A 15,581-nucleotide genomic window follows, 5' to 3' on the forward strand; every position below is an offset into this window, starting at 1 on the left:
CCCTCTTCCTACCTCCGCACATGAAAACACACCGGATAAGGACTTTAGAATGAAGTTAATTGAAGAAATTAAATCTTACAGTGGTGTGTTTTGTATTGTTTTCTTTCCTTTTCTAAACCAGTAACGTTTTTTGATGCGGTTTTGCATCATGTCATAGTCTAGTGTAGGGGGGGAGAAAGAAAGAGATCTCATGAGGATCTCCTCTGATTAGAACCAGAGTGAAGGGGGGAAGGGGGGAGGGGCTCATCATCGACCCTCGACATTTTTTTTTAAGGATATTGGGTTTATCTAAGCGCTGTCTCTCTTCATCATTTCAACCATGATTGGAGGGGGATGGGGTTAGGGGGCAAAAACAATTGATCCCTTGCAGAGTCTGATTTATAAAAATAAAAAATAAAAAAAGCCACACCCTGCAACCTAGCGTCTATGCACCGCTGCTTGTTTAGTGTAAGCGAATATGAGTGAAATGTGTTATGAAGAACATCACACACACGTTAGCTGAATACTGTACAGCTCCCTCCTCGAGTCTAGTCATTATATCAACTTTAACAACATGAAAAGGACAAACTTCTTCACTCAGAAGCCAGTCCGGGCACTCGAGTGCACACCCTTCAAGAGCAGGAAACAAGCAAATAATAAAGAAGAAAAACACCACTTTATTTTACTTTGGGCAATAAAATGATTAGGGATGCATTTCCAAGTGTTACAAATAAACGAAAAAGTTACTAATCTAGCTTCCTGTAACGTCCTCCTGGACACAGCGGTCCGAGCACGCGAACTGCCCAGCACAGGCATCGGACGAAGATCGTTTCTGTTAACGTAAAGTGAATCCAAAAAAAATTTTAAAAAAAAAAGGAGAAATAAAAAATGTATACGAATTTTTTTTTTTTTTTTAATTGTTAATAGAACTTCAAGGTGCAATTGTCTCTTTAATCCCAATTCTTTTAATGACTGAAATCAGGAGAGAACAAAAAAAAAAAACCCAAAAGAGCAAGTTGAGAAACAATTAAAAGAAAGATGCCAACCAAACTGACCTACTGAAGACACTGCTTCTGTAGATTGGACTGTGGGCTGTAATTTGGTGATTATGTAAATTTGTCTCGGATGGATAAAGGCACCCCTCCCCTCGTTGGAGCTCTAGTCTCTCAATGCAGACTGTTTAAACGAATGGCGAATAGGTTAAAAATTCACATTTGTCCAATTAGTGAACCTGCACAGCCGGCCCTAGGGCAACGTTCTATCTACTTGTTGTGCTCGGAGTCAGAGATTGTGCTGCTGAACAATAAATACTTTAGAGTGAATCACGTAGGCTGGGGTACGCCTTTCCCACTGTTCCGATAAACATCTGTAATGTCCTCCATCGCCAGTAACTGAACTCCTCTCTATAGCCCACGCAGACCTTTCAAACTGAGTGTAATGTACCTATAGAACTCGCACGGGAAGGACTATAATAAAGCCGTCATTAGGGTGGGGCAATGATGTGTGTGTGTGTGTGGGGGGGGGGGTTAGTTTAGGGGTGGGGAGGTCACATAAAGAGCATAATCCTTATCAATGGTATAGCCATAAAAATTCGGATTTTAATAATAATAATAATAATAATAATAATAATAATAATAATAATATAAAAATTGTCTTGTTTAAATATGAGTTTTATAGTCTGCGTCTCATGTTTAGGAAATTATAGTCTCTGGAATAAAGAAGAAGAGGTGCATGTTCACTACAACTCCATATCCTGTGCCTCGTCTTCCGAGAAATCCGACATGGAGCTTTCTGATGAAGAGTCACCTGCGCCCTCCTCCTGCTCCTTCAGAGCCTCCTCTGTTGCATATTTCTGAATGTATTCTGTAGGAAAGGACGGAAAGACAGACATTCAAAACAACTCTTAAGTGGATTATACTGTAAAGAAAGCTGTTCTGTGCTGCACGCACGCACGCACGCACACACGCACGCACCACGGGCTGCACAGAACTAGATAACTAACATTCAGTAGAGGCTGCTGTGGGGGTTTGTTAAGTAGTGCAGGGAAAAACAGTGAGGCAGATGCTGAAGGGATGCAGTACTGCGAGATCTCAGACTATGCCAAGAAAAGGAATTCCCAAAAGAGTTCCTCCAGCAGTTATATTCGTTGACCTTTGAAGTGAAATAAAATGTCAATAATATTGCCAGGATGTCTTTCACACCACTCGATAGTAGCCGTCATTCACCTTTGATTTTCTGCTTGTACTCCTCTGGCCGGTGCAAGTACATGGCTGCAGCGTCTCCATTCAGGGGGTCGATGGGGTTGGGGTACGCAAGGAGCTGTGGCAAAAATGACTCAAATATATTGGTGAGGTCTGTAGGAGTTAAAAAACAAACAAAGAAAACAGACAAGATGAATAGATGGTAATGAAAATTGTCACCAAGAGGGGGCGGAGTTTATTATACGAACATAACGCTCATTCAGATTACCTCAAGGCCTATTACCTATTGCTGTGTACTTAAAACAAATGGCGGGGTTAGGGTTAGGGTTTAGACTGACTAAGTCAATCACCAGATCTTAACCCAACTGAGCAGCATTTCACCTCCTGAAGATGAAACTGCAGGGCGAAACCCCCCCTGAAGCAAACAACCACCACCACTCAAAGAAGCTGCAGTAAAAGCCTGGAAAAGCATCACAAAAGAAGAGCGCAACAGTTTGGTGAGGTCAGCGGGTCGCAGGCGTTAACGCATCTAGATATAAATATCAGGTAATGAAATTCTACCGCCTCAAATTCATCTTTTGTCTCAAGCCCAAATGTCTTTGGTGTATAGCGCAAACAAAAGAATTAGCCTTGCTGTTCCAATACTTCCAGAGGACAGCGCATGTTGTCTTCACATGTGGAGCTGGTTGATGATTTGCTGTCTCGAACATGAGGAGAACAATTTTCACACTCTCTGTTGTTACCCAGATGAGGATGGGTTCCCTCCCGAGTTGAGAATTCTCGGCCGAAGCCGAAACCGAATATGATGAAAAACTCGGCCGAAAGCCGAATACCGAACACGTTTTTTTCCCATTTATTTTGCCATTTTTTTCACCACTGCATAAATTAAATAGTCAAAATGTGCTTTTTACTATTTTGTGTAGCTTTTCAAAGAAAAAAATCAATTACAAAAACTACAATTTCAAAATATTTATTTAACACTGAACATTTTTTTTCATTCCAGCAGGCATCGGCTACCAACAAGGCACAATATAACTTTAAATAAATAAATGAGTAAAATAAAAATATTTGATGTGGTCATCTTTGAGCCCCTTGAATAGCCGATGTTAGTCCTATAACTGACTGCTGAAAGAATGGAACACACTGTAGCCTACAACTAAAAAGTGCACTGACGAGTGAAGAAACTGGTTCTACTGGGTTCTATAGGGCTGATTATATTGGGGATATGTACCGCTCCGTCCCTGTACACCTCGCCGAGTATTAGAGTAGATATAGTAGTTAGATACGTTGTTAATGTTCTGTTCCTTGATAGATTTAGTTAAACTATAGATTAGTTCATTTAGTCCCCACTGGTGTTTCCGCTCCCAGTCCATCGTACTAGTTCATGTTTCTTGCTCTGTGTTGTGACCCTGTTTTCTGTGACCGCGACTCTGAGTCCCTTTGCCTGTCTTGATTACGTTTTTTGGATTACGATTTGGATTTGTCTGCCTGCCCTTAAATAAATACGTCTTTACCTGCTTCCGTACTCTACTCCCTAACGTCTCGCGACGTGACAGAATACTCCGGAACAGAAACAAAACAAACGCACGTGTCCAGAGTAAACATCCGAAGAGCACGTAGCTCGTGCATGCGCGCGCCCCCTCATCGAGGTCGTGACATTCGCGCGTCTCACTCTGGTTACTAGGCTACTCGGTCACGTCATCAAACACGTCATTGTTCGGTCAAATTTATTCGGCCTTTTCACTTATTTATTTTTTACAATAATTTCGGTTGCCGAACATTCGGTGCATCCCTACTTCTGAGTCGGGTTCCTCTCAAGGTTTCTTCCTCTTAACATCTTGGGGAGTTTTTCCTCTCCACCGTCGCCACTCAGTGGCTTGCTCAGTTGGGATAAATTCGCACCTTTAATATCTGTATACCGTGTTGATATTTCTGTAAAGCTGCTTTGAGACAATGTCTATTGTAAAAAGCGCTATACAAATAAAACTGAACTGAACGACTCGTCTCGCCCAAGGAAACTTCGGCAAGTGGAGGCATGTGGGCCGGGGATTGAACCGCCAACCCTGCGATTAGTGGACAACCTGCTCTACCACCTGATCCACAGCCTCCACATGTGTGTATGCAGCAAACAAAATGGAGGACTCCACTAACTCACAAGAAAACTGCCCTGGTAATCCTCCATACTTAGAACCATGCTTATATATATGTAACGACCGTTCCTTCTGCATTTCAAGGCACCATCGGGTGTTTTTTCACTATTTCTAGAGTGGAACCGTCACCAGCTCAACCACCACAACACTCGCACAATATCTCACACACACAGCTGTAAATTCATACATACCATAAAGAGCAGTCCATGTCTGATTTATCACATCTAAGCACACGGTCCCAGATCTGCAATGAAGACAAACAGCTCTACTGTATTACACATAGAACATTTCCATTACACTAGCAGGATAAAACAAGTGTTACTCCAAAGCATCATAACACAGCACACAAAAATTCAACATGGAATTAATGACAGTATTTGGACATTCCGTTTGTGTGCGTGTGCGTGCGCGCGCGTGTGTGTGTGTAATACCAGCATTGTAACGTCTTTGTGTCAAGTCTGTAACAACCGAGTCGAGTAACCAAATGTGTTTATGTGACTCAGATCCTGTAAATGTGAATATTTCTGCAGTAGCCATATGCCTACTATAACTGTAAACCTCCTGAGCAGTTACTGGATATGAATGAATATTTAGGCTAATACACACATTTCTCAAAAGTACATATTCAGTAAGAGAAGAGCATGAGAGAAAAATATGTACAGTCCAGTTCTATGAGAGGTAACAGACGGCCTACTATCAGCAGCACAGGTTATTCAATGATTTCTACTCCAGAACTCTTAAGTAGGTTTAATTAAATAACCGGTCACTAGCTGCAGTACAACATTACGCACATTTATCAGAGAATCTGTGGCAGCATGAGAGTATGATTAAGTGCTCAAACCCACGCAGGGTGACGGGATTCTGTACATGGTTGTAAGGTTCAGCACTTACCTGCGTTTTGCTCCATTCCGACCGGGCCCATTCAAAATAAAGGCGAGATAAATATCCAGTGAGAGGACTCTGATTAGTAAGAGGTATTTGAGCTTCAGTATTACGAGTATGTGTATCGTTCTGACACACGTAGAGAACAACTGATCACAACACTGCCTATCCGCGCCTTCCTCTTCTAGATCTGTATAGCCAGAACATTTCAGCCCTTAGGGTTCGATCCTCTATGCTTATTACTGTTCAACACTGTATTCTCCCGTAGAACCCCTGTACAGAGATTTTATCAGTGCATTCTCATTATTCAGGCAAACCGTGCAAGGCAGAAAATCACAAATGGCCACAGATCAGATTGGTCAGACAGCAGGGTGTCCTCTCTCTCTCTCTCTCTCTCTCTCTCTCTCTCTCTGTGTGTGAAGTGCAAACTGCACCATCTACAGTCAGGTACAGGAAATGCACTTATTTGCCTCAGTCTGATGAAGCAAGGGTAAAACATACCCCCACCAGCGATGAGGGACAAGAGGGGGAAAGCAGGACAAGGAAATCCTATTCTTCCTGTTTTTTCATTCTTTCTTACTCCTTGCATCACTCGTTCTCTTTGCGTCACTTATTCATTTTCTGAATCATTCTTTCTTCCTTCCTCATTTACTGTCAGCTTGTGAGCATGGCGCTGTTCCTTCAGGAAAAGCGAAGCTGCTTCTTACTACACTTCCACCCCAGATGCTTTCATCTCCAGTCTCTACTCGATCGGCATTTGTGTCCTGTGTGATACCTTTAATCCCCTCTCACTCGTTCCTGGTATTCAACAACTTTACCACATGTCGCGTTGTTTTTTTGCAGCCCTACTGTAAATGATGTGTCTAATCTATACGCACACCTTTCACATCTTAATTAGTCTGGCAGACCGACTCAGCATTACCACGCAAACTTCTCCAAGTACAATTTTTGCATAATTGTACTTCAGTACTATCCTTAAGTATTATTCTGCCATATGTATACTACGAGTATTATTGAAACTGAAGAAATAAACCTCTACTTTTGACTCCCTACAATTTTATTTAGACCTTCAAGATGTTTGGTGAAAAAAAATAAATAAAAGCACTGCACCAAAAGAACACCATACCCACGGTGAAGCGTGGCGGTGAAGCGTGGCGGTGAAGCGTGGTCGTGGCAGCATCACGCTTTAGGGCTGCTTTTCTTCTTCTACAACTGGGGCTTTTATGATGGAGGGAATCATGAATATCTACAAATAGCAGTCGATTTTAATGCAAAACCTTCAGGTGTCTGCTAGTAATCAGAAGATGAAAAGGAATTTCACCTTTCAGCATACGTCCAAATCAACAAAGGAACGGCTTCATCTAAAGAAGATGAATGTTTTTGAATGACCTAGCTATAGCCCAGACCTGAAATCACACCCAAAAATCTGTGGGGTGACCTGAAACGGGCCGTGCACAGGAGACGCCCTCACAATTTGATGTTTTGCACGAACGTGTGGGGAAAATATTGCCAAAACAAGATGTGTCACACTGATAGACCCTTACCCAAAAAGCCTGAGTGATGTAATAACATTAAAAGGTGCTTCAACAAAACTATTAGTTTAGGGGTGTGCACACTTATGCAACCAAGTTATTGTCATCCCACCCCCCAAAAAAAAAAATATTCTGGAAAACAGATGGCTAATACTTGACTGTTTTTGGGCAGACTGGATTTTATACACCAAAAATTTCATTCTGTTGACTATTTGCTGCTGTCGTTTCCAAAAAGATATCCTGTCCATTGTTAGTCTGTTGAGAAGGCCACAAAAAAAATGCAAGCAATTATGCAATAATGAAAAGTTATGATCAGCATTACTTGGCTAATATCAGCATAGTCAGACTTCAAGTGACAACTAACTTTAATTGTAAAGAAACAGACACTGTACCTTTTACATTAGACTAAGACCATCTCTGGTATCTCCTATTGCACCAAGCTGGGTAGCTAACTTCAGCTTGGCCAGCGTTTGTACCTAATACGGGTTTCCACTGCCCAAACTTCCTCAAACCTTCGGCCCAGGAGATTCACATCTCGCTTATTCACCGGACGTCGTTGTTGTCCGAACAGATAAATAGACAGTAACGATATTATGATGCTTTCGACACACTTCCCAAGCACAAGCTAAGGTTCACTTACGCTTCATCGATGTTTGGATGAAAGATCTTATTCATGAATCCTGCAGAAAGAACACAAAAGCAAGAAGAGCACACCTTTCTGTTCAATCTCTGTTCAGGTGTCATGGTTTACAGTGAGTTATAATAAGACCATGTGAGGAACACAGTACCTATAGATGGTGATTTGAAGGGGTATTTGTCTGGAAGATCTACTCGCACCTTCCATACACCTCCCTCATATGGTGCTGCGTCAAGGGGAAGAGCAATTATTATTATTACTAATAATACTCGAAAAACAGCTTGGACAATATTACAGCATTCAAGTTGAAGCTGCAGCTTGTAATTCCGGTAACTGGTCATTTGGTGGGTTGTGTTGAGCTGAACAACTGCTATATATTTGCCAAATGTTACTTCTGATAACACAAACAGTACCGACTACGGTTTTAGTGGGTGTAACCCATGAGGACCAAGCTGTGCTTCACATCCAAAGTACACCTTGGTCGCTCTGTCTGTTTTTAATGAGATCCCAAAACCATACAAGTGGAACATATCGTATTGGTCCGAGTCTCTGAGCGCCAACAAGTAATACAGTGGTCGGGGGGATAAGTATTTGGACACGTGTTTTTGCTCATTAAATGTACTTCCAGTGAACACATCCACTTCAAATTTAGACACAATGCCTTCTGACTTTCAAAATTCAAACGTAAGCATAAACAAAGATGCATTTAAAAACAAAACTAATAAAGGAAAACCTGTTAGGTCACCACAAATTAACATTCACTTTTAACATTTTTCACAGCTGTATTAATTAGCTCATCGCAGCACTGTGGTTGAATTTTGGCCCATTCATCTCGGCAAATCGTCTTCAAATCCCCAAGGTTTCAAGAGCCCCTGATGAACTCACAACTTCCAAAATCCTCCATAAATAAAGTCAGGAGATCGTCTGGCCATGAAAGCACCTTTTTTTTAGGAACCGGTCTTGATTTACCGTGGCTGCACCGGCATGCACTATGGGAAGAAGGCGAGTCGGCGGAGGCAGAGTGATGCTCTGGGCAACGTCCTGCAGGGAAGCCTCGGGTCCTGGCATTCATGTGGATGCTACTTTGACACGTACCACCTACCTAAACACTGCTGCAGAACACGTACACCAGTTCATGGTAACGGTGTTCCCTAATGGCAGTGACCTCTTTCAGCAGGATAATGCGCCCTGACACACATCAAAAACCGTTCAGGAATGGTTTGAGGAACATGACAGTTCTTGGCAAATCCGATTGATCATCGGTGTGATGTGTTGGACAAACAAGTCCGATCCTTGGAGGTCCCACATCGCAACTTACAGGACTTAAAGGATCTGCTGCTAACATGGATGATTACTGATATTATTAATGTGGTGTCCAAATACCTCTTCAATTTTGTTTTATGTGCTTATAAACACATACTTTTCTTTTTTTCATGTAATTAAGAGCAAAGTCAAAAGACATTACATGTGTAAATTTGAGGATATATGCACTGGAAGTGTATTAAATAACCAAAAACAAAAGTAGTGCTTATTTCCCCTCACTGTTTCACGAAAGCACCATTTCCCCCCTCGCACAAAGGGGAATTTTCTGACACCTGACAAAAAGTATGACCTATAAGTCATGATTTATTTTCCATTTGAGAACTGACTTATGAAGAAACAAATACATAATCAATTAAAAAAAAAAAAAAAAAAGGCTCTAAGACTCCAATAAAACGAGCTGTGCGTTGGATTGTTAGAAAATTAAAGACTGCTAAGTAAACATTATCTCTCTGGCCGTGCAGGGTTGCCAAGTTTCGGAAACATTTCACCCAAACTACATGGACGACGGAAGAACATTTTATTTATTCATTTTTTTAAGCACTGGACATTTGATAAAATGAGATGCAAACCAAAGCCTCGTTTCAAAACTAGCCCAGTTTGCCATGAAAATTAAATATCCGGCAAAAACAAAAAAATTCTGGTGTGCCGGTGTCTCAAGGGAAGGTCTGAAGTCGGGCAGTTCTCTGCAGCACAGCCATGTTCCTGTTTCTGAATCCTGATTTCTAAACTGCACTGCGTACAGTCGTCTCATGGCTATAAACATGCCAATCGCCACACTGGTGTCTTTAATCCAGACTGGATCAGCTGGCAAAAGCTAGTATGCCGCAGTATTAGCCTTGTGAACGAGTGCGATTAGGAGAAACGCGTTTCTAAACCCGATTCACGACAGAGGAGGTTCTTCTGCAGAGCCAGGAGTCTGGGCTTGACTGAGTTTACATGTTTATGACACGTTACAGAATAAAGGCACTATTTTAACGAGGAACAGCCCAATTATTATTCAACGTTTTGTTCAATACGCAGACGTATCCAATCAAGAACTTGCCCAGAGAGCTAATGTTTATTTTTCTTACATTCTAAGGCACCGCTTTTGTTTTGTTCTACGCTGCTTAGAGTCTGAACGGATCACACAAACATCGTCATTATTTACTACGCTTCAAATATTGTACATTAATAATGATTTAACCACTTTAAAATAAAACAGAAATACAAACATTGACAACTGAAGTAATGCTCATTTTCTTTTCAAAAATATATTTTTTAAAAATGTATTGCATCGAGACACATCGCATCAAATTTGTTTGTTTTTTTTGGGTTAAAAACTGCACTTGAAGGAAAACCTCCTAGCACATCCCATACACAGCTGCAACAGAACACCGAGACTTGTGTTGGCAAGTCTCAGAGGTACACATGTGTAAACACATCACTGCTGTCCAACTAATTACATACAAAAAACATCAGGCCTTTTATTTGTAGGGAGAAAAACAAACTTACTTCCTTGTGGTCCATAAAACTTCACTACAAACTCATTAAGTCCGCTCAGAATTGTGACTTCATGCTTACTCTCAATGCTGAATAAATGAGGTTAAGGTGAGTACAGATTCAGTACACAATTCTGCTGAAGGGAGTAAAGTCGTCGGTCAGTCAGTAAATAAGACAGTACAACAATACAATAACCAGAAATGCATGTTTCAATACAATCTAAATATCTGTACATCACTCCAACATATCCGAGTCCCTGGATCAAACGCTACAAACACTGATACACCGAGTATCCGTGTGACACCACGAGCCAACAATTTCAACAGTTCCGACCGTCATTTTTAGTTATTTTTATAAAAGTACCTCGGAGCACGTCGTTTCAACACGGTGGAGCCTCGCTGAAACCAGGTTATGGTTTGATGAGACCAATTCCAAAAAAAGTATAAATATTCCGTAATTCCAAAAGGTGTCTGGTGAAAGAAAACAGAAAGAAGAAAAAAAAAAGATCCCCACCAAAGAAACCCATACCCACGGTGAAGCGTGGTGGTGGCAGCATCACGCTTCAGGGCTGCTTCTCTTCAGCTAGGACTGGGGCTTTTATCAAGGAGGAGGGAATCATGAATATCTACAAACACCACTCGATTTTAGTGTCTTCACGACAAGCTAAACCAACATAACTCGTTGTGTATGAAGCATTGCAACTTGAATGGTATTTAACTCCACAGTTCTAGCAGGAACACAAAGATAGCTGATTTAGATTAGTTTTTTGTTTGTTTGTTTGTTTGTTTGAAATCAAGCTGCTATGGTTTATCTCACCTAGCATCATCATGATCCCAGAATTTAGACTTTGATACGAACAATGCTTTAGCAGTTATCATGCCTGAATATTCATTACCTGCACGTTATTAAAGATAAAGAATTTTGTTCATGCTATTTCAGCGATATTTAGAACGACTAAACTGACAGAAACATTCCATCAATATGTTTCATACATCACAATATTCTCTGGTATTTATTGCGATAACGATATCAGTGACGATATTAAATATAGTACCGTGCACCACTGTTTTCGGCTACAAGTGATGGCTGTGATCTTGAGCGCCTCAGAAACACAAACATTGACCTAAAAGTAAAAAGATTTCCTGTAACCAGTTCCAGATTGTTGAGGTAGCTCCTCATTTAGCGATAAACTCCTCCTCAGCTTCACGTCCGACTTCCGCCGTACTTGTTCTCGCTCTGCATGTGAGCTGTGAATGGGTCGCAGGCCATCGTGCACAGACCCGTCATCAACTAGGCTTTATCGTTCTTATCGCGGGAATTCTTATCGTGGTGAGAATTTCTACTGGTACAATAAGATATCGCCCATCCCTAACAGATGGGGGGTGTAATTACTTACGTATTTCAGCTGGTTCCTTGTCTTGTAGAACTGCTTTTTCATAGAGTGTTCAATACTTTTTTTTCCTGTATCATTCCACTTTATTAAACATAACTTTATGGACTTTAATGTTCTGAATTCTTTACATTTCCAGATTTTTGGAGTTAAGACTGATATCTGGTGAAAATTTCATGTGAACATCACAGGAAAGATATTTACTGAAAAAATGTTGATGCGTTCAATACTTATTTCCCCTACTGTATGCGAAATGTGTTTTTTATATAATATATTTATACACACACACATTTAGGAACATCTCTGACAAAATAAGAACGCATAGAGATCACTCTCATGGATGGATCGGGAAGCTGTCACAAGGTTGCAATGGTCTTTGACAGGAACCACGGCGAGCACACCACCACCACCACCACACACACACACACACACACACACACACACACACACACACACACACGACACTGTCGCTAACTTATTAACAAATTCAAAAAGAGCGGGAGTGTTGAGGACCAAACGAGAAGAAGTGGACGTCCACCAGTATCTACGGACAAAGACACAAGACTTTTGAGACACCCTGTACATTAGGGTGCTTTCACATCCACAGACGTGTGAAAAAATAAACACAACCTATTGAAATTATTTGGCCAGCAAACATCAGATCCTCTTTTGAAACACTGCCTATTAATAAAGGTGACACACTATCACATAGAAATGACATTTTGTACTAATTTTCACAATTTAAATAAAATTATTTAAAAATAAATAAATAAATAAATAAATAAAAGCAGATCAGTCACATGGAAAAAGTAAATACACCCCTACATTTCACACCTTCAAATCCTTAAAATTAGAATCAGGTGTTGAAGGTCGGGTGCCAGTGATCAGAACCTGCTTAGGGAGTGCAGGTGGAACCGGTCTTATTTACACCCCTCTCATATCTAGTGTCTGGTGTTCCCGTTGTTATTGAAGTGTTTCATGTCATCATAAGATGTTCTGTAAGGCCTTCAGAAAAAAGGTTGTGGATGCCTACGAGTCTGACAAGAGATTTAAAGAGATCTCCAAATTACTTGAAATACATCATTCCACTGATGATCATTCTACAAATGGTGCAGATTTCAAACCACTGCCAATTTGTCCAGGACTGGACATCCCGGCAAATTCAGCCCAAGAGCAGACCGTCTGATGCAAAAAGAAGTCTCCAAGAACCCCAAAATATCATCACAGGATCTGCTACTAAGGCTTGCAACTGTTGGTGTCAGAGTGCAGGCTTCTACAATCAGAAAGAGATTGCACAGAGTTGACCTGCACGGGAGGCGTGCCAGGAAAAAGCTTTTGCAAGACTACAGTTTGCCAATGAGCATACAGGCAAAGAACAGGCCTTTTGGAATAATGTGCTCTGGACAGGCGAATCAAAGACAGAGTTGTTTGGTCACAGTAACAGCAGACATGTTTGGCGCAGTCCAAAGACAGATTTTCAGAAGCACCACCTCATACCAACTGTGAAGCACGGCGGTGGAAATGTTATGGTTTGGGGTTACTTCGCTGCTTCACTGAATGAACAGCTTGCATTCACTGATTCAGCTATGAATTCTGCATCAAATCAAAGAGTGCTTGAAGATAATGTGAGGCCGTCTGTCTGAAAGTTGAAGCTGAACCGAAAGTGGACTTCAACAATGATAACGATCCTAAGCACACGAGCAATTAACCGGCTCGGGGGGGGGGGGGAAGCAGAAAAGCTTTGGTGAGGATGTTAGTGATTCAGACCCAAGATCTGTGCACCACACAACATGATTAATGCCATAACCTCTAAATTCCAGGCAGTGAAGGTGACCAAGCGCGGCCGCACTCACGTTGGTCTTAAAATCCATCCCAGGTGATCAGATCACAAATGAATACGGCTTTGTCTCCAAACTCCTGTCTGTTGAGTAATAGCATTGCGTGCTCTCATTGAAACTCAAGCCTTCTGGGATCACTGCACAGATCTTATATACAGATCGCATCTCTCTCCAGTCACTCTGAATTTCTAAAGTCCCCTGAATCCTATAGGTACAGGAGGACAAGATTAGTTAAGTGTCTGAGTGTTGAGTAATGACGGAATGTTTGAGTTATAAACACAGCTTTTATTATGACTCGGAAGTAAAGAAAGGTGAAGAATGCAGTCTAACACTCCCTTCAGCCCCGCCCCCTCACCCCAGAGCCCCTCCCCGTCATCCCCGAGCCCCGCCCCCATCAGGTTCCGGATAGTAACAGACCGTCCAATCAGCGCGCGCGCTTCCCTGCGCCTCACACGAAAACACAAGGCGTCTGCTTGTTCTCAGTCCTGAACACCACCAACACTCATGAAACCCGCGGCTGATTACTGCTCAGCGTTCCAACAGGGTGGGAGTCTGGACAAACACGACCGCAGCAAAAACATCCCCGCGTGTCGGTCCATTTATTTTATATATAAAACGAGCGTCTCGTGCATTAACGTCCGCTAGCGGCGACATGAAAGAAAAACAATGTCTTCCCCGCAACAGTTCCATTTTAACAAAGTACACCAACACAGCTAATCCGGAGAGATTAAATCCGCTAACGGGGTCAATAAAACGGTTCATAAGAGCCGCTCAGTGACACGGAACATCTCACACACACACACACACACACAGAGGGAGAGATGAAGTTTCACAACCGACACATTTCCCAAAAAAAAAAAAACCAACATGACCTTTAAACACGGAGATTTATGGAGTTATAAACTAGTTTATTCAGCTGTGAGCGGCTCCTCGGAGAACAAACCCGAACTCTGCTGGTCCGGAATACATCCACAGGCCTCACTTTTAGCATCAACTTGGCTGCTCGGCTAGCGCGCTAGCTTCCCTGTAGCTCACTAGCCAGCGAGACGCGGATAAATCTGCGGGTTTTGGTGTTGTTTTGTTGGATTTCCCCTCCAGAAACACACAGAAGTAAACACTGCACCTCATTTCCCCATCTGCTCGGGGGCTCTGCTGTTCGTGTGGAGGATTCTGTCTGGACCCTGAGCGTGAAGCTAGCACGGACTGCGGTACGGGAAGTACGTAACTAGCTAGCAGGCTGGCTAAACAGCAGACTCGGTATGAAACAAACAAAACAACAACAACAACAACAACAACACTCTTAAAACCTGTCGAGGGGGAAAAAACGGCCAGCTTTATGGCGTACAAACAATTGTGCTGTAGCCGTCAGGATAAATATTAACAGCATGTTACATACTATAGGCTAAAAATAAAGGGTAGAGCAGCCGGGACTGATCAGTGGGCTAAAGCGCGCACACACACACAGATAGAGAGAGCTAGGTGTAGTGTAATCCTGCTACACGCTAGCTGTTGACAATACTGCCTTCTGTTTCAATGTTTTTAAAACCTGGTCGTCGGTACGTTTCGTGTTTATGATAGCAGACATTAAACGGTTCTTCCTCTGCAAACTTAAGCGTCTTTCTTTCTGTACAGCTGTTATGACTAATAAAACCGAGTACATGTAGTTGTACGTGTTGTTGTCGTTAATATTATGAAGGATACAGTTTCACCACGTCGGTATCCATTCTCCTTTTACCCGGACTTGGAGACGACATGTTTATAGCTCTGTGTGGAATGCCAGTGTCTTCTCGGTCGGATTGTCGAACGCTTGGCCTCTATCTAAACTTTATATTATTGTACATTTACATTAAAAAAAACCCCACGGCCGACTGCGAATGAACTTCCACCTCGTTCCCGCAGCGCTTCCCTCGGCTTGGCCCGTCCTCTCGCTCTCGCTCTCTGCTTTGTTGTGTACTATTCTATAACCACCCCCCGCACCGAGGGTGATGGCGTCATATTTAAGGGACGGCAAAATACTTTTCTTTTGTTTTCGCTGGAAGATCTGGTGCACCGTTTCAATTTGTAAGATGTAAGAAAAAAATAATAACTCAATTCTAAATCCACTTCCTCGTATCAGGCTTTCTGCATCTCACCGACACCGCAGTGGAAGAACCCCACGCTGAAACCTTTA

At 42.0% G+C, this 15,581-nt stretch overlaps 1 protein-coding gene across 2 annotated transcripts; it reads right to left on the reverse strand.

The window, feature by feature from the left end:
• Positions 1–636: 636 nt before the first annotated feature.
• ube2h (ubiquitin-conjugating enzyme E2H (UBC8 homolog, yeast)) lies at positions 637–15,581 on the reverse strand. 2 transcript variants are annotated; one of them, XM_053649751.1, is made up of 7 exons: positions 15,113–15,581; positions 10,196–10,272; positions 7,533–7,607; positions 7,385–7,424; positions 4,522–4,574; positions 2,205–2,333; positions 637–1,842 (listed from the first exon to the last, which is right to left on the reverse strand). In XM_053649751.1, the coding sequence occupies exons 1-7, from the start codon at positions 15,163–15,165 to the stop codon at positions 1,718–1,720; spliced, it is 552 nt and encodes a 183-aa protein (XP_053505726.1). In that variant the 5' UTR covers positions 15,166–15,581; the 3' UTR covers positions 637–1,717. The 2 variants fall into 2 exon arrangements, with proteins under 2 accessions (XP_053505726.1, XP_053505727.1); XM_053649752.1 differs by lacking the exons at positions 10,196–10,272; positions 15,113–15,581 and adding an exon at positions 14,355–15,104.

Source organism: Ictalurus furcatus, chromosome 19 (genome assembly GCF_023375685.1).
Source record: "Ictalurus furcatus strain D&B chromosome 19, Billie_1.0, whole genome shotgun sequence".
Classification (NCBI taxonomy): domain Eukaryota; kingdom Metazoa; phylum Chordata; class Actinopteri; order Siluriformes; family Ictaluridae; genus Ictalurus; species Ictalurus furcatus.

Excerpts from the sequence above, each read along its gene's own strand:
- ube2h (XM_053649751.1), bottom strand. The coding sequence starts at position 15,165 with ATGTCGTCTCCAAGTCCGGGTAAAAGGAGAATGGATACCGACGTGGTG. Across the intron at positions 7,425-7,532 it reads CTTCAAATCACCATCTATAG|GATTCATGAATAAGATCTTT; the intron begins GTACTGTGTTCC and ends TTCTTTCTGCAG. Across the intron at positions 1,843-2,204 it reads GTACAAGCAGAAAATCAAAG|AATACATTCAGAAATATGCA; the intron begins GTGAATGACGGC and ends CCTTTCCTACAG.